A 20,624-nucleotide genomic window follows, 5' to 3' on the forward strand; every position below is an offset into this window, starting at 1 on the left:
AATTAGGACAATTAATAACCTTACAATGGCCTCTTAAGTGTTCAAGTGAAAGGAAGAGTCATGCCTCTCACTTCAAAATCAAAAGCTGAAAATGATTAAGCATAGTGCGGAAAGCATGTCAAACGCCAAGATAGGCCAAAAGCTAGGCCTCTTGCACCAAACATTATCCAAGTTGTGAATGCAAAGGAAAAGTTCTCGAAGAAAATTGAAAGTGCTACTCCAGTGAATACCCAAATGATAAGACAGTGGCCATTTGGTGACACGTAGTAAGTTTTAGAGCTCTGCAGAGATCAAACTAACCACAGCATTCCCTTAAGCCAAAGCCTAATTCAGAGCAAGGTCCTACCTCAATTCTATGAAGGCTGAGAGAAGTGAGGAAGCTACAAAAGTATGCAGCTAAGGAAAGAAGCCGTCTCCATGACAAAAAAATGCAAGGTGAAGCAGCAAGTGCTGAGGTAGAAGCTATGGGAAGTCAGCCAGAAGATCTAGTTAAGATAATTAATGAAGGTAAATACAGTATACAACAGATTCTCATATAGATTAAATAGCCTTATATTAGAAGAAGATGCCATCTAGGATTTTCATAGTTAGAGAGGAGAAGTCAATGCCTGACTACAAAGCTTCAAAGGACAGGCTGACTCTCTTGTTAGGGGCTAATGCAGCTAGCAAGTTTAAGCTGAAGCCAATATTCATTTACTATTCTGAAAATCCTAGGGCCCTTAAGAATTACAGTAAATCTACTCTGCCTGTGCTCTATAAATGGAAAAACAAAGCCTGGATGACAGCACATCTGACAACAACATGATTTGCTGAATATTTTAAGCCCACTGTTGAAACCTACTGCTCAGAAAAAAAAGAGTCCTTCCAAACTACTACTGCTCACTGACACTGCACCTGGTCATCCAAGAGCTCTGATGGAGATGTACAAAGAGATTCATGTTGTTTTAATGCCTGCTAACACAACATCTATCTGCAGCCCATGGATCAAGGAGTCATTTCAACTTTCAAGTCTTATTATTTAAGAAATACATTTCATATGGCTATAGCTGCCATAGATAGTGATTCCTCTGATGGATCTGAGCAAAGTAAATTGAAAGCTTCTGGAAAGGATTCACTATTCTATATGCCATTAAGAAAAGTCATGATTCATGGGAAGAGGTCAAAATACCAACGTTAACAAAAGTTTGAAGTGGATTCCAACCCTCATGGATGACTTTGAGGAGTTCAAGACTTCAGTGGAGGAAGTAACTGCCAATGTGGTGCAAACAGCAAGAGAACTAGAATCAGAAGTAGAGCCTGAAGATGTGACTGAATTGCCGTGATCTCGCAATTAAACTTGAACAGATGAGGAGTTGCTTCTAATGGATGAGCAAAGAGAGTGGTTTCTTGGGATAAAATCTGCTACTAGTAAAGATGCTGTGAAGATTGCTGAAATGACAACAAAGGATTTAGAATATTACATAAACTTAGTTGATAAAGCAGTGGCAGGGTTTGAGAGGATTGACTCCAATTTTGAAAGAAGCTCACTGTGGGTAAAATGCTATCAAACAGCATCACCCACTACAGAGAGCTCATGCGTGAAAGGAAGAATCAACTGATGTGACAAACCATTGTCTTATTTTAAGAAACTGCCGCAGGCACCCCAGCCCTCAGCAATCACCACCCTCCTAATCAGTCAAGCAGTCATCAACACTGAGGCAAGATCCTCAACAAGCAAAAAGATTATGACTCGTTGAAGGCTCAGATGATGGTTAGCATTTTTTAGCAATAAAATATTTTTTAATTAAGGCATTTGCATTATTTTCTTAGACATAATGCCACTGCACATTTAATATAGCTGCACATTTTAAAAGTTGTATAGTGTAAACAACTTTTGTACACACCGGGAAACCGAAAAATTCATGTAACTTGCTTTATTGTAATAGTCACTTTATCGCAGTGGACTTGGAACCGAACCCACAGTATCTCCAAGGTATGCTTGTGTATGTATGTCCAAGCCATTACTATGTATGTTTATTCCTTTAATAAGGAAAAAAGCTATTTTATAATCTTTCAAAGGAAGATGACGGGGTATTATCAGAGGAAGAGGAGACTGAAAGATGAATGGAAGAAACTAAAGGTGTTAGAAAACATAAGTCTATGCTTCTGATAGTCGCTGCCTTGCTTTGCAGACAACAAAAGTGACATAAGGAATAAAAGTAATCAAGTGAACATTACTTTTAAATAAAGTAAAGACATCTTATAAAATGGCAACCTTAAACCACATACCAAACTGACAATAGCAGGAAGTTAAGAATCAGAGAAAGGGAAGGTACTCATTTTGTTCCTTATATACGTCTCCATTTGAAAAATGTTTACTGAAAGTGCAGTACTTAAAAATGTGAAACTAAATCAAAAAAAATATTGCTAATGCATATATAAAAATAAACTATGCACAGTAAGATCACACAGTCTGAGATGATGCTTATTTATATTTTAAAATGACTTTATATGATGTATGTAAGCCAAATCATTATACTGCACACTTAAACTTATACAGTGCTCTATGTCAATTATATCTCAACAAAACTTGAAAAAATGATTTTATAAATAATTTGGGGAGTACATAATTGTTGGCATGGTGACAATAGACATTAGTTTGCAGACGGACCAAAGAATAATGCTACTAATGCACAACATTTGCTACCTTATCTCCCCAAAGTACAAGCTATGATCAGTTCTCTTGTTATTTCATGCTAACACCATCTATGTGAGGCAAATAAGATTGCTACTCTTTTTTTCTTTAATACGCACTAACAACAGCCAAAAACAGAAAACACTTACATAATGCTTATTATTCATAAAGGGTGGCTAAGGCATAGAGGAGTTAAGGCCTGTGCTAAAAATTACATACTTTATCTGAGTTGCAGAGTCAAGTCCAGAATCCAAGTTTATATATTCAAGACAAAAACTGGTTGTAAATACCCCAAATTATTTTTTCAGCCTCAAAATGCACTTGCTAAATGTTTTCACTCTTTTGATACTCAATCTGATTCTTTTAAACTAAAATGGTATCCACCATAATAAAAGTAGCTTTAAGAAAGTAGATTAAAAACAACAACATATATACAATGGAATATTACTCAGCCATAAAAAGGAACGAAATTGGGTCATTTGTAGAGACGTGGATGGTCTAGAGACTGTCATACAGAGTGAAGTAAGTCAGAAAGAGAAAAACAAATATCGTATATTAACGCATATATGTGGAACCTAGAAAAATGGTACAGATGAACCAGTTTGCAGGGCAGAAATAGAGACACAGATGTAGAGAACAAACGTATGGACACCAAGGGGGGAAAGTGGCGGGGGTCGTGGTGGTGGTGGTGTGATGAACTGGGAGATTGGGATTGACATGTATACACTGATGTGTATAAAATGGATAACTAATAAGAACCTGCTGTATAAAAAAATAAAATAAAATAAAAATAAAAACAACAACAACAAAAGGCAAATGGTTTAACTAACAACGGACCTACTTTTCTGTTACATTCTAGAAATGGAACTAAGGCTATGCTGAACAGGCTCAGCAAAAGTAGGTTTGCTGACAGCACTGATTCAACAAACTTTATTGAACAAATACCTGTATGTTAGGTTAAATCCATTGCTAGATCTTAAACATAATAATACACAATAATTCCTACCCTAACGATGACACTACTTCACACTAGATAGTATTTTATAGAAGAACTTATGCTTTAAAATAATTCTCTAGGGGCTTGCCTGGTGGCGCAGTGGTTACAAATCCACCTGCTAATGCAGGGAACACGGGCTCAAGCCCTGGTCCGGGAAGATCCCACATGCCACAGAGCAACTAAGCCCGTGCGCCACAGCTACTGAGCCTGCACTCTAGAGACCACGAGCCACAACTACTGAGCCCATGCGCCACATCTACTGAAGCCCATGCACCCTAGAGCCCATGCTCCACAATAAGAGAAGCCACTGCAATGAGAAGCCCGTGCACGGCAACGAAGAGCAGCCCCCACTCGCCACAACTAGAGAAAGCCAGCGCGCAGCAATGAAGACCAACGCAACCAAAAATAAATAAATAAAAGAAATAAATTTATTTTAAAAATAAATAAATGAATAATAAAATAATTCTCTAAATTTATTTAAGATAAGAAAATCCAGAAGGATTTTGTAATAAAATGAAACTGCAATAATAAATAGGACACTAAAAACATTAACAGACCAATACAATTACTACTATGTGTCACTCTGATATAAACTTCTTGGCTGCTCCTAGGCTTACTTTTATACTACGTTGAGTCTCCCTGGTAATAGCATGGGAAGTGGCATTATCTTATTTAGCATCTCTTTGCCTTTTAATATTTATATGTATACAGAAAAATTAGTATTTATCCAATTCCTTAATAAGTAACAGAATATAAAAAATAAGGAACCAATGAAGGATATGAGGAAATTTATATTCTAGAAAGATCACTATAGGGAAACTATGTAAAATACAGACTAGAGGAAGAAAGAAACTGAAAAATGGAAATAGAGGGAGGAATTATTTTAATAACTTATGAAAGAAATTCATTCTTGAACTGTAATGGAGGGGATCCAAATAAAGGAGGAATTCAAGTGATACTGTGATAAAACTAACAGAACTTAATCAAAAGCAGTGAAAGAAATGAAAGAAGAAAAAACTTCCAACAATCCCAAATATCCCTGAGTATGCCTTCCACAGTGATGCATATCAACAAACCAACAATGAACAAAGAAAAGGTGCATGATGTGACGTGTGACTAGCACATAATTCATAATAAGAGAACAACTATAAACCAGAACAAATAAAAAATTGGAACAGTTTAGAGAAGCAGGAGAAAGATACATATCATACAATAATATTTGGTTTACAATTCATTTGGAATCAAATTTTATTTACAAAACGTATGTAACTATTTAAATTGTATTTGTTTTCGAACAGAATAACACAAATGCTTCTACTCTACCATACTTAGGCACAAGAATGCTTTTACAGTGAATTAAAAGGCCAAGAGTTTACAAAATGTGATCCCTAGAAATTCTATCATATATTTCTATAACAAAGCTTTAAAATAGTTCATATTCTCCAAACTAAGACAGACTTAAAGTGTAATATTAAGATGTATAATCCAGAAGCCAGCATTTTGATCACCATCTTTGAAATGAGCAGCGGATTTCACTCCAACTGAGTGAACCAATGAAAAAGTGGTTCAAGTGATTAAAATATCCATGAACTTTCACTATATGCCAAATATTCCATCAACAAAAAGAATCAATTTGAAAGAGACACTGTTATCTACTCAGTCACATGCTATACAATAGCAGTTAAATTTTATTTAATATAGGACTGCCTTCTAGTTTTCTTAAAACAGATAAAAATCTGAAATAATACTATATAGCACAGGGAATTATACTTACTATCTTGTAATAACCTATAATGGAATATAATCTGCAAAAATACTGAATCACTATGCTGTACACCTGGAATTAACACAATACTGTAAATCAACTCTAATTCAATTTTTTAAAAAACTCAGAAAAAAGAGCTACAAGAGAGAGAAAGATATTATATAATGACAAAAGAGTCAACTCACCAGGAAGATGTACCAATTATAAGCATATATGTACCCAACAACAAAGAACCCAATATGTAAAGCAAACAGCGGAAGAACAGAGGGGAGAAATATACTACAACACAATAATAGTAGGGGATTTCAATACCGGATAAAACTTCCACAGAGAATATCAATAAGGACTTGAACAATACTGTAGACGAAATGGAACTAACAGACATGTACAAAACATAACACCCAACAGCACCAGAATACACATTCTTCTCAAGCACACATGGAACATGCTCCAGGATAGATAATAAATTTAAGAAGAAAAGGGTAAAGGAAAAGTGCTATTGATTTTTAGTTTCATTATATTGTGGCTGGAAAACATACTTGGTATGATTTCAATATTCTTAAATCTGTTGTTTGTAACCTAAAATGTAATCTATCCTGGAAAATTCACAAATATATAGAAATCAAACAACTTTTGCTTGAACAACCAATGGGCCAAAGAAAAAATCAAAAGAGAATTAGAAAATATCATGAGACAAATGAAAATAAAACACAAAATACCAAAACTTATGGGATGCAGGGAAAGCAGTGCTAAGAGGAAAGTTTATAGCAGTAGAGGCCTACATTAAAAAAGTAGAAAGATCTCAAATAAACAACTTAACTTTACACTTCAAGTAACTAGAAAAAGAGGAACAAACTAAGCCCAAAGTTAGTAGAAGTGAGGAAGTTAGTCTTCAATAAAGACTAGAGCAGAAATAAATGAAAAGAGAATAGGAAAACAACAGACAAAATCAATCTAAGAGCTGATGTTTGAAACAATCAACAAAACTGATGAATTTTCAGCCTAAGCCAAGAAAAAATGAGAGAAGACTCAAATAAAATCAGAAATGAAAAAGGAGATATTACAACTGATGCCACAAAAATAAAAAGAATCACAAGACTACTATAAACAGTTATATGCCAACAAATGGGATAACTTAGAAGAAATGGGTAAATTCCTAGAAACATATAATCTACCAAGACTGAATCATAAAGAAAAAGAAAATCTGAACATACTTATAACTAAGTAAGGAGACTGAATCAATAATCAAAAACCTCCCAATAAAAAAAGACCAGCACCAGATGGCTTCATTGGAGAATTCTACCAAACATTTAAAGAAAAGTTAGCATCAATCTTTCTCGAAATCTTCCCAAATTTGAAGAGGTAGAACACTTCCATACTCATTTTATGAGGCCAACATTACCCTGTTGCCAAAGTCAGGAAAAAAACACTATAAGAAGAAGAATAACAACAAAAACCAACAGGCTAATATTCCTGATGAATATAGATACAGAAATCCTCAGCAAAATACTTAAAAACTGAATTTGACAGCACATTAAAAGGATCATACACCAAGTGGAATTTATCCATGGGATGCAAGCATGGTTCAACATATGAAAATCAATTAATGTGATATACCATATTAACAGAATGAAGGGGAAAATATCACATGGTCATCTCAATAGATACAGAAAAAACATCTGACAAAATACCATTTCATGACAAAAACACTCAACAAACTAGGAACAAAAGGAAATTACCTTAATACAATAAAGGCCATATATGAAAAGATCACAGCTAACACCTTACTCAGTAGTGAAAACGAAAAACTTTTCCTCTAAAGATCGTGAACAATACAAGGATACCCACTCTTGCCACTTCTTTTCAGCACAGTATTGGAAATCCTAGCCAGAGCAATTCGGCAACAAAAACAAATGAAAGGCATCCAAATCAGGAAAAAAGAAGTAAAATTATCTCTCTTTGCAGATAATATGTCTTATATGTAGAGAACCCTGAAGATTACACACACACACACACACACACACACACACACAAACCGTATTAGAACTAATAAATGAATTCAGCAAAGTTGCAGAATACAAAATAGTTATGTTTCTATATAGTAACAACAAATAATCCAAAAGGGAAACTAAGAAAACAATCCCATTTATAACAGCATCAGAAGAATAAAATACATAGGAATAAACTTAACCAAGAAGGCAAAAGACCTGTTCAATGAAAACTATAAAACACTGCTGAAAGACATTAAAAGATGACACAAATAAATGTAAAGACATCACATGTTCATGGATTGAGAGACTTAATATTGTTAAAATGTCCATACTACCCAAAGAGACATACAGATTCAGTGTGATCCCTATCAAAATCCCAATGGCATTTTTTGTAGAAATAGAAAAAACAATACCAAAATTCATATGGAACCCAAAGGACCCTGAATAGCTAAAATAATCTTGAGAAAGAAGAATGAAGCTCGAGGCCTCACACTTACTGACTTCAAAACATTTTACAAAGTAATCAAAACAGTATGGTACTGGTGTAAAGATGGAAATATAGACCAATGGAACAGAACAGAGAGCCCAGAAATAAACCCACACATATAGGTCAAATGATCTTTGACAAGGGTGCCAAGTCTACATGATGGAGAAAGGTAGACAAATGGTACGGTAACAAATGGTACGGGCATAACTGGATATCCACATGCAAAAGAATGAAATTAGACTTTTATCTTACATCATACCCAAAAATTAACTCAAAATGGATTACAGATCTCAAATTATAAAACTCCTAAAAGAAAACATACAGAAAAACCTCCATAACATTTATCTTGGCAGTGGTTTCTTGGATATGACACCAGAAACACAGACAACAAATGTAAGAATAGACTAGTGGGACTACATTAAACTAAAAAGCTTTTGTGCAGCAAAAGAAACAATCAACAGAGTGAAAAGGCAACCTACAGAATGGGAGAAAATATTTGCACACCACATATCTGTTAAGGGGTTATATTCAAAACAAATAAAGAAATTCACAATTCAATAGCAAAAAGTTAAATAACCCAATTTTAAAATGGGCAAAGGACTTGATTAGACATTTCTCCAAAGAAGACATACAAATGACCAAAAGGTATATGAAAAGATGCTCAGTATCACCAATCATCATGAAATGCAAACCAAAACCACAAGATATCAACTCATACATGTTAAGATGGCCATTATAAAAACAAAAACAAAATAACAGAAAATAACAAGTGTTGGTAAGGATGTGAAAAAATTGGAACCCTTGTACACTATTGCTGGAAATGTAAAATGAGCAGCTACTATGAAAAAGAGTATGGAAGCTCCTCAAAAATTAAAAATAGAGCTAACATATGATCCAGCAATCTCACTTTTGGGTATTAATCCAAAAGAACTAACCTAAATGTCCATCGACAGAGGAATGGATAAAGCTGTGGTACCTATATACAAGGGAATATTACTCAGCCATAAAAAAGAATGAAATAATGCCATTTGCAGAACATGGTTGGACCTAGGGATTATTATACTAAGTGAGGTAAGTCAGAGAAAGAAAGGCAAATATCATATGATATCATTCATATGTGGAATCTAATTTAAAAAAAGAAAGAAAAGAAACAAATGAACTTATTTACAAAACAGAAATGGACTTACAGATATCGAAAACAAACTTATGGTTACCAAAGAGGAAGCACAGGGGGTTGGGAGGGATAAATCAGAAGCCTGGGATGAACACACACATACACTACTATATATAAGATAGATAACCAACAAGGACCTACTGTATAGCACAGGGAACCCTATTCAATATTCTGTGATAACCTATATGAGAAAAGAATCTAAAAAAGCATGAATATATGTACATGTATAACTGAATCACTTTGCTGTACACCTGAAACTTACACAACATTGTAAATCAACTATACTGCAATAAAATAAAATAAAACAAAGCAACAAAACAACACACACACACACACACACACACACCAAAAATAAGAATTGAAAGCAGTGTCTCAAGAGATATTTGCAATCCCATGTTCACTGCAGCATTATTCACAATAGCCAAGAGGTGGAAACAACCTAAATGTCCATCAACAGATGAACGGATAAAGAAAATGTGGTATATACATACAATGGAATATTATTCAGCTTTTAAAAAGGAAGGAAATCCTGTAATATGCTACAACATGGATGAGCCTTTCACTCATCATATGAAGTGAAATAAGCCAGAAAGGCAAATGTTGCATGATTCCACTTATATAAGGTATTTAAAGTAGTCAAACTCATAGACGCAGAAAGCAGAATGATGACTGCCAGGGGGCTTGCGGGAGGGGAAAATGGGAAGTTGCTGTTCAGTGGATATAGAGTTTCACTTACTCAAGATGAGAAAGTTCTAGAGATCTGCTGTACAACAATGTACCCATAGTTAATAAAACGATACTATATATATCTCATTTTTAAAATAAAAAGGAATGTATAGGAGAATATTTGGGGGCATGGGGATGGGCACAGGGAGAAGGGACTAGACTAGGGGAGGAATCCAGGCAAAAAAAAGAAACAAGTACAAAGGCCCTGAGCTAATAACCTATTCAAGGAACTGAAAGAGGTCCATTACAACTCAGGCATGGTGAGTAAGAAGGAGAGTGGTAATGGATGAAAACTAGAAATGCAGTAGGGTCTGGTCGAGCAGGACTTACAGGTCATGTTAAAAGATTTGAATTTTATCCCCAAAACAATGGAAAGTTTCTAAATGGTTTTAAGTAAGGGAATAACAATCTGATTCATGTTTGGGAATGATCACTCTTTTAACAGACTTGCTTTTCTCTGTAATGCAGCGGTCCCCAACCTTTTGGGCACCAGGGACTGGTTTCGTGGAAGACAGTTTTTCCACGGACCGGGGCGGGTGGATGGTTTCAGGATGATTCAAGCGCATTACATTTATTGTGCACTTTATTTCTATTATTATTACACTGTAATATATAATGAAATAATTACACAACTCACCATAACGCAGAATCAGTGGGAGCCCTGAGCTTGTTTTCCTGCAACTAGATGGTCCCATCTGGGGGTGACGGGAGACAGTGACACCCAAAGTGTGTTGCTTATGTCCAGTCTACTCCGTAATCTCATTTTGGTTGCGGTCACTGCAGAAAATCCTGCTTCACAAAGATAGGATGTTGGAAATGGAAGCAGCCTTTTCAGTGCTTTTGTGGCAATCTCAGGATATTCCACCTTGACTTTCATCCAGAACATATGGAGATTTGAGGTTGTCTCAAACATATTTTTTTTTAAAGATTTTATTTATTTATTTTTTTTATTGATTAATTGATTGATTGATTGATTGCTATGTTGGGTCTTCGTTTCTGTGCTAGGGCTTTCTCCAGTTGTGGCAAGCGGGGGCCACTCTTCATCACGGTGCGCGGGCCTCTCACTACCGCGGCCTCTCCTGTTGCGGAGCACAGGCTCCAGACGCGCATGCTCAGTAATTGTGGCTCACGGGCCCAGCCGCTCCGCGGCATGTGGGATCTTCCCAGACCAGGGCTCGAACCCGTGTCCCCTGCATTAGCAGGCAGATTCTCAACCACTGCGCCACCAGGGAAGCCCTCAAACATATTTTTAAGGCCACCGTCACTTGCGATCTCAAGCAGTTGATCCTCTTCTAGCAGAGACAAATTCGATTCACCTGGCTTATTCACAGATGGGTCACGGATCCATTCCTTCCCAGTTCAGTCTTCTGTGGTTGGGAAGTAATGCTCAAACTCTTTTGAAAGCTGAGATAGGTGATCACGCACCAGCTGGGAGAAAGACGGCCCTGGCTCAGTCTCTTTCAAAATCTCTGCTAATGTTTGAAACGTGTCAAAAATCCCAATGTTCACTTGTTGCCCCCATAATTCCAGTTTGGCTTTGAATGCAGCCACTTTATCTGCCGACTTGAACACAGTTGTCGTTCTCCCCTGAAGTGACAGATTGAGTTTGTTGAGCAGGTTGAATATGTCACACAAGTAAGCAAGTTTTGTGACCCATTCTGTGGCACTGAAATGTGCTGTCAGTGGTGACCATCTTTCTACAAGAAATCTCTGGAGTGGTTCTCATAACTCAGAAACTCTGGCCAGTGATCTACCTTTAGAAAGCCATCTCACTTCTGTGTATAAGAGAAGACGTGTGTACTCTGCATCCTCCTCCTCACAGAGCTGCGTGAACAGATGTGAGTTTAAGGGCATATACTTTAATGTGGTTGATAATTTTAATCACATCCTGCAAAACACTGTTAAGTTCAGGTGACATTTTTCAGCTAGCCAGCATTTCTCTACGGATGATACAGTGCGTAGACTTACATTTGAGAAATGACCTCTTTGACCCGAGTTGAGAAACCAGAAAGCCGTCCAGTCATGGCAGCTGCTCCATCCATGCATATACCGACACAAAATGACCAATTCAGTTTTCTTGATATGTAATCATTCAAAGACTTGAATAGTTCTGCAGCTGTAGTGTTGGCTGGCAACAAAAGTGCACATAACATATCCTCATGCACATCCTCCTGAAAAATATATCACACAAAAACAAGCACTGCTGCCTTGTCAACATCGGTGGACTCGTCAACCAGGATTGCGTATCACGGTGACTCATTAATCCTCTAACAATTGTGCCTCAATATCCTCTGCTGTTTCATCAATTCATCCAGTTAGGGTGCTAGCTGAAAGAGGAACATGTGCCACCTTCTGAACTGCAGCCTCTCCTAAAAGTTCACAACAAATGTCCTTAGCAGCAGGCAGGATCAACTCTTCACCAATAGTAAAAGGCTTCTTAGCTTTAGCAATGCGGTTAGCCACTAAGAATGATGCTCTCAGTGCAGACACATTTGATGAAGTGGTGACCTTCAATAATTGCTTCTGTTCTTGTGTTCACATTTTTTTCTTTTGAAAAACTCCAAAGGCTTGTCTTTTAATGCAGGGTGCTTGGTCTCCATGTGGCAAAGCAGTTTTGAAGGTTTCACAGCTGCACTGGATAACCGGTTGCCACATATTATACAAAGCGTGGTTGGAGAAAGTCAATCACCTGTTGCAATGAACCTGTAATTTAAGTAGGACTCTTGGTATTTTCTTTTAAACGCAGTTTTCTTTTTGTTGGCAGCCTTAGACTCTTCTGCTGTCTCATCATTGGGTCTTTCCCCCTTTTCAAAGAAGCTCTCCAGCGACGTTTGTTTTTTACTCATTTTGGCTAGGGTTAGCTTGTGGACTTACCAAAACTGTGACTGAGACAAGTGTGCAGAGTGGGAAAGAGGCGCGGATAGAAGTGGTAAATAAAATAATGGGTGGGCCACGAGTGGACTAAAATAAGTGTCGGATTCTGACTTAAAGCCTGCCACCAGATGCAGCTATACAATTGAAGTACATCAACTCACTTGCCACTATAAAGCCTGCCACCACATCCAGCTTAATTGTCACTTGCCACTCACTAATAGGGTTTTGATATGTCTGCAAGCAATTGATTTATTATGGTCTCCGTGCAGTCAAACCTCTCTGCTAATGATAATCTGTATTTGCAGCTGCTCCCCAGCGCTAGTATCACCGCCTCAGCTCCACCTCAGATCATCAGGCATTAAATTCTCATAAGGAGCACGCAACCTAGATCCCTCGCATGTGCCATTCACACTAGGGTCTGCGCTCCTGTGAGAATCTAATGCCACTGCTGATCTGACAGGAGGTGGAGCTCAGGCAGTAATGCGAGCAATGGGGAGCGGCTATAAATACAGATGAAGCTTTGCTCGCTTGCCCGCCGCTCACCTCCTGCTGTGCAGCCCAGTTCCTAACAGGTCACAGGCTGGTACCTCAATTAATAAAATTAGGAAAGGATCTCCCCAAAAAGGAACAAAGGCAAAATTTCAGAAATATCTAAAATTTAGATTTAAGGCAAAACCGTATTAAAATAGAAATTAATACAATTTCTAGTTCTACAACAAACATGGATCAAATAATGTGAATCAAACATGAAATCAACATAGTTTCTCCACAGAATTTTGGTAAAGTTTGTCTGAAAATGGCAGGCATACAATATGAGTCTCCTTTGAGAGAACAGTACTAAAGCATTTATTTAGCTGGCAGGGAGAAGAAGTGATGGAAATGTCTTATTTCTTATTTCTCATTAATCATAGTATTAAAAATGAAGGAGCTTCAGCTATAAAGTCTGATATCAATATACTTAATAATTCTGGTACTTTTTAAAGCTCTGAGATGTTTGATTTGTATCTGCCCTAAAACAGCTTCATATACCATTCTGCATATGTGGAACAAAAAAAAATTATTCTTAAACTTACCTCAATCTGAAGACAGTATTTAAAATTAGAACACAATAATCTGTATGAAACAATAACAATTTGGGTTTTTTTTCCTTCTTGTCAGCAGTCAACTCAAGAGAAAAGAATATAAACTGAATGTTTACCTAATGAATTATTTGTGGAGGCTATATGGTAGGAAAAACCTTACCAACGGTACAGCTGTCTTCAAGCACCACATCGACATTTCTGTCTCTGTACTCAACCCTGAAGTCCAGCATCCGAGGTTGCCTTTCTACAATTTGCCTAGATGGCATTACAGGTCGAAATGCTGAAGAGGAAGAGGGAGCAGGAGCAGGAGCTGGAGCTGGGTGACTTGCTGGATCAAATGCAGGTCCTGATATAGGCTCACCCCCATAGTCACTGAAATATTGACATAAAAGAAGGATTATCATCAACCAAATAGCTACAGATTACCACTAAGGACCCACTCCATCCAGTAAGTCCCCTAGATACAAACCTTCAAGTTGTGAACTTTCAAAGATGCGAAAGTATTATAAACCTATTACAGCACAATACTATATGGCCGATTGTGTTAGTTGGGTACCTAGGCTAACTTTGTTGAACTTACGAACAAACTGGACTTACGAAAGCACTCTTGAAACAGAATTCATTTGTATAGAGGGGACTTAACTGTACTTGGCTTGTGCTGTTCTTCATATCAAATTTACCTACCTGTGCATCACGGACTAAGTAAGTTCTAATTCTTCCACAAAATCTCTCCCAATGACTGAAAGCCACATTACTCTCCCTCCCATCCTTGCCTTTCTATGTCTGTTAGCAGTATCACACACATCTCATTTAGATTTTTGCCTTATGCTGTTATGATGTTGATAAAACATCATTTTAAACTCTGTGAATTACTAAGTGCCTTCTTAACCCACTCTCATTTACTTACCGAATCATTAATTGATTCATTAACTCTACTTTGCACAAAAACTATTCTGAAACTTTACCATCCTTAAACCTCCATTCTCCCTCTCACTCCTCAGTCTTAAAATATATTTTTCCTACTTTGCAGAGAAAACAGATGCCATCAAGAAGAAATTCCCTTACCTTTCTAACATCAAATCCACAAACTAACCTGCATATGCACTCTCTTTCTCTAAATAGAGAAGACATCATTCTATCTACGCATCTACTCATTAGCTTTACATTATGGATTATCCCTTTCCCTTCCATTATCTTCAACATCTCCTTCTCTTCTGGATTCTTCTCAGAAACATTTAAACATGGTTGAATCTCTCCCTTCTTAAAGAATAAAAATGAAATCGTGGCTCTGTCCACTTAATAGCTGTCTCATTTGTAAAATAGGAAAATTAATTATATTTGTAAGGATTAGATCAAATAATGTGTATGAAAAGCTTAGCACAATGCCTAGTACTTAGTAAGATCTCAAACCTCAAAGCCAGTATAGCCAAAGTTTAAACCATTAATGTTTCCCCAAGCCTGATTTTCCCATTTATTCCTCACATTAGCTACCCAAGCTAGAAACCTCTGGCATTATCCTTGCCCTCTTTTACTCTCTCAACTCCCACATCTAACTAGTCCTTTCAGTTTTACTTCCTAAATATCTTTTAGATAAGTCATCTACCTTTCCCCTCCGAAGCTGCCACCCTAGTCCAAGCCACAGTCACCTCTTACATGGATTAATGCAATAGCCTAACTAATCTCTCCATACATACCCTTACCCCCCTGCATTTCATCCCATACCACCACTAGAGTGAAATTAAAGACAAATGTCTTCATATCATTTTCTTCTATATTCCCCTTTGCTCTTCATATAAATGGTCAAAGTGGCGTACAAGGCCCTATAGGATCTGAATCCTATCTACCTTCCCATCTTCATCTTGTGCTATGCTATCTCCATCTCTCTATGCTAATAGCCAGAACAGCCTTTTGTTTTTTGTCTTACCTTGATCCTTCCTATTTCATGAGGTAACATAAAAACTATTCCTTCTAAGAATATTCTTTCCTTCCCATCCCATCCCCAAATTCCATCTTTCTTCTAGCTAATTATATTTATCTTTCATATCTCAGATTGAGTATTTTTCAACTCAGAGCATGTTTTACTACCTCAGACTAGTTCTAACATCTCACCACTATCAATAATTATGAAGCTCACATTTGTGTTTTTAATGGCTGTATCATCTGCTGAGTTCAAGATTTTATACAGAGAAGATATACAAATATTTGACAAACTAATGAGTAGAGGAATAATTATGAAGAATTTGGATTTTATTTTCTCTGACTTTAGTTATCATATATATATTCTCATTGTTTTCCCCCCTCAGTAGGAAAAGTAGGGAGGGAGGAAACATAAGAAATGCTCCCATTAAATATCATTATTGTATAATTTTTCTCCACCACCAGAACTACAAGCTCAGTTCTAAAATATCTTTCTTCTCACCCTGAATTTAAAGAAAAATAATGTGTTGGGGGCCCGAATAGGAACAACAACAAAAATGACCAAAAACTTGCCAAGTTAAGCATTGTTTATACAATTAAGAAGGAGAGAATATTTACATTTACTTCACACTGTTGCTTTGATCAGTGTTTATCAAATTATAGATTACATAATTGATTGAGTTGTGGTAAGTCTTTTAAAGAACACAATCAGAATAAGATTAAGAATAGAAAAGAATAGGATAGAAATTATCAGTATCTTTCACTTAATAGTTAGGACCAAGTATTATTTCATAAAACTTTTGATTCTGGGACATATTTGTAATATGTATATTTTAGATTCCAAATATTTCTCATTGTAGGTCTTGTCAAAAAAGTTTGAAAGTGACTAGCTTAATCTCACCAGAGTTCAGACACTCTAACCACTGATCCAAAGACAAAAACCTATCCATTCTCCCAGCTGTCAGAGTTAAGGAAAGCAATGTGGGAAGGAAAACATGAGAACAGAGAAAACGTCCAAAGCAGGAAGAATGTCACTGTTTGGAAGCCAAAGTGAGCTTCTAGGCATCTATGAGCAGAATCTGTGCAATAATACTTCACATATCTAAATGTTGTCACAACTTCTCAGAACCTAAGAAAAACAGCTAATTAGCAGTTTGGTCACTGACATCGCTTTTCTTAACTCCAAATTCATCCTTCTATAGTCTATTCTGTAATGCAGGGGCTAGGATTCTGCAAAATTATATTTTTCCTTTGGCATATGGTTTCCTGATAGACCTTTGTCAAATAGAGGATACTAGGAAGAGATTAGTAGTTAGGAGGAGGGGAGGAAAGACTTCCTTCTTCCTGTTTGCATGCATTTCAATCAGCATCACCCTACAGCTTTCAGTCTCCTGCTTTTTTCAGCACTCTTATAACCAGCTTCTTGTCATTCTCTCTGAGATACCACTAATGGCTGGACAGTACACATTCCACAGAGGTCTGATCCTCAGCTTCAAAGAGCTCCTCTGAGTTTCAAAGTTCTGTTAATCCGTTTGTTCCCTAGACCTTCAAGCAGTAACTTCCTGAAGCAGTTATTATATCTAGGTTACTTCAGTTTTACTTTTTTGCTCTTTTAGTCTTCCACACGTGTGTAACCAATCCTACATTAAATTCCCTCTGTTAAAAATACCCTAGTGTGGTTTCATTTTCTTGATAATGGAGGTGTCCCAGGAAACAAAGGATTCAGGAACTGGCTTGATTATGGCCTTGACCTTCAATGCACTGCTGAGCTCCTTGCCAATGGAAAATGGGATACTAGTGATCCAAGCCATGCATTGGCATAATGATTAATTATCATTATTGAAACAAGTGCCTACGGGAACCAAATGACTATCTGACCTGACCATTATGGTGGCAATAAAGACAACAAGGACTGTGAGCAGGCTGCCCTGACTCTAAAGGAGAGCTTACAGAAGAAAATGACACACTTGGGGGTTTTAAATTTCAGTTCAATTCATGATAAGAAAGTTACAGAGTTTCTGAAGTGGCACTTTAAAAAGAGTTTCTTATTTCTTGTAACCACAGGTATGATCTTCCTAAGAATTGGACTCAAAATTTAATTTTGCAGCTTGCATACTTGCAGTGAAAGTTGAATATACATACTTCCTAAGTCTCTTTTGTGAAAGTTAAGGCCCTGTTGTGGAAGGAGTGAGAACCTAACATGTGAAATGGGGATACCTGAGTGGCTTCAGATGCATGTCGGAACCTTGAAGCCCTGGAGTCTCTCTGAGCCTCTTCTGTAAGCAGAAACAGCTCCTCCTCCCATGTCTAAGAAGATCAGCCTCTTGCTTAGAAACTATGAATACTCTTACCTGAGACAGTTGCCTTGAAGGGGGATGTCTATTCTCAAAACCTACCTCCACCATTCCTTATTACCTCTAAAATCAGATGTAGGCATGTTCCAAGAAAATAAGTACGATGTCTTAACTGAGAAAAGACAGCTTATATCCAAAAGTAATTATAATATTTTGATAAATTATATCAGCAAAAACCTAGGGAATAGTTGTGGAAATGAATTTTAAGTGAGTTTGACCAAAAGAGTTTGAATAGGGCCAAATATAATATATTTGCTTAAGCAGTTGTAAGTACTTCTAATAGTTTCCTTGTCGACTGAATGAAACTTAAATCCCAAAGGAGTCTACATTTAATGAGGAGGAAATGCCCAAACTTTCCTGGCAAAATGTAGAAGAAATCCAGATGCTTAGAAAAATATGAATGCTAAAGTGGATTAACCATGCACAGACTGAATATATACACATCCTCCTACTACATAATCCATGAGGTCCCAGAGAACACTGCACTAAAGCACTGAAAAATACATTAGTGAGGGATTCTACATCCTTGAAAAACTCTGTAGTGGCTGTCTTCTGTGGGTTGGGAATAACATGGGGAGATGACACCACTGAAAAAGACTCCCTAATAGGCATGATGAGATCCCAGAATGCATAGGTCAAATGGCAGGGTTTAACAAGAAAAAGGAGGGAGCAATGATGTTAACGGACAGCATGGACAAAATGTGGCAATCAGAAGATTTCAACCTGCAGAGACCTTTAGTAGTGCTTTATTGAACATGGTACTTCTAAGAAACAAAATGAAAAGTCAGTTGACTAAAATATTACTTGACCTATAAACAACAGAAACCTAGATCTGGTAGCCTAGATCCTAACTTCCATAACTATAATGAAGGGTCACAGTCACTCCCAGTTTCCAAACACAGACATAAAGTCCTTGGTCCCCCAAAGACAATGCAACAGAGCCACATATGTGTATTGTAAATTTTCCTCTAAGAATTCCCCTAAGAGACCTGTAGCCATTTACTAGGGGTTTATGTACTGAAAAAAGGAAAATATCTAGCTCTTTAGGGGATTACTAGATGCTAACTCTAATACTAATTCCTGGGGATACAAAAATGGAAGTTATGGTGGTAAATGAGCTTTTGGCCTAAATCCAATCGTACAGTGTTCATTCAATCTATTCAACTTACCCTGCAGTTTTTTCCCCAGATCCCGATAGATAGCTCATATTGACTGCCTAATTCATGGAATTAGGGTTATTATGTAGGAGGAGACAACAGGAAGCAACTAAACTTGCATAGACTTTCTTTTCCCTCTATTTTAATTTGCAAGCACCATGACAAGCATTTTGCTTCCTCTCAGCAGGGTAAACAATATACCTTCACTATATTTTCCTCAAGATTATAACAACTCTCTTGCTCTTTGGCATAATAATCTAGCCTGGACACATCTTGATAACCCAGGTATTCCACAAAACATTATAGTGATGACAATGTAGATTGGTCCTGAAGAGCAAAAGTAGCAAGTACTTGGATGCTTTGGTAAGATACATGCATGCTAGAGATCAAGAGACACACACCACGAAAATGCAGGGGCCTTCACCTTGGTGAAGTTTTGGGGTCCAGGGGTCAGAAGCATATTATGGTACATGGCTGGCTGCTGCACCTTGTACTTCTCATCAGTGCATAAGACATATCTAAGCTAACTGAGAAAGAAAAAAATTTGGACTGGGAAAGGAAAAAATGGTTATGTATAATATGCTGGTACCAACCAAAAACAGACTGCTGAAACATTACAATCCCAATCAAAGATATCCCTGAAAGACAGTAGTGAAAGAAAAACCTCCCAGTGGGGAGAACTTAAGGTTGTACCACAGGTTGACCACTTCATTTAGAAGGAGAAATAACTTGAGATACAAATCTACATTGAATCACGGGCAATAGTTAATATGTTGCCCAGCTGACCAGAACTTGGAAAGAATAAAAAGAAAATTGGCTGACACAGGGAAGAGAATTGGAAATGGATCGTTTAGAATGAACACAAAATGTGAATATATGTCATGGGGTGACTGCTATCTCTAAGCTATCCACTTAAAAAAATAAAAAAGGCTCTCAATATGCATAAGATGACATTGTTCTGCTGATGTCAGTTAGCTTATTCCCTTACCACCCCAGGACTACTCAATGCATTAATGTACAATGTGGCCATGCCAACAGGGATAGAGGTTAGGCATAGGCACAACAGCATCAACTTACCCTCACCAAGTCTGAATCTGGCTAGGGAAACTACTGAGTGCCTAAACTGCAAACAACAGAGACCAATATGGAGCCCTCAATACGGCCCCACTCCTCAGGGGTCTGGTAATGGATCATTTCTATAATGGAGGGGGCAGTGATCTGTTCTTACCTAAAAAGACACTTTTCTGAATATGAAATTGACTCCCCTGACAGCAATGCTTCTGCCAGCACCACCATGCATGGATTTAGGGAATGCCTTATTGATCTATGGCTTCCCACACAACACTGGTTCTAACCAAGGAACTCATTTCACAGTAAGAGAAGTGCAGCACTGGTATCACTGGTGTATACCATTACCCAGAAGCAG

The 20,624-nt window shown here is 37.2% G+C and overlaps 1 protein-coding gene across 1 annotated transcript in view; it reads right to left on the reverse strand.

Annotated features, from left to right (window-relative positions):
* FAF1 (Fas associated factor 1) overlaps nt 1-20,624 on the reverse strand; it is a 489,781-nt gene that overhangs the window by 314,582 nt on the left and 154,575 nt on the right. The window contains exon 4 of the mRNA XM_007164483.2: nt 13,931-14,142. Within this exon, the coding sequence (XP_007164545.1) occupies nt 13,931-14,142 (212 nt within the window). The remainder of the gene's footprint in view (nt 1-13,930; nt 14,143-20,624) is intronic.

This window comes from Balaenoptera acutorostrata, chromosome 1 (genome assembly GCF_949987535.1).
Source record: "Balaenoptera acutorostrata chromosome 1, mBalAcu1.1, whole genome shotgun sequence".
NCBI lineage: Eukaryota > Metazoa > Chordata > Mammalia > Artiodactyla > Balaenopteridae > Balaenoptera > Balaenoptera acutorostrata.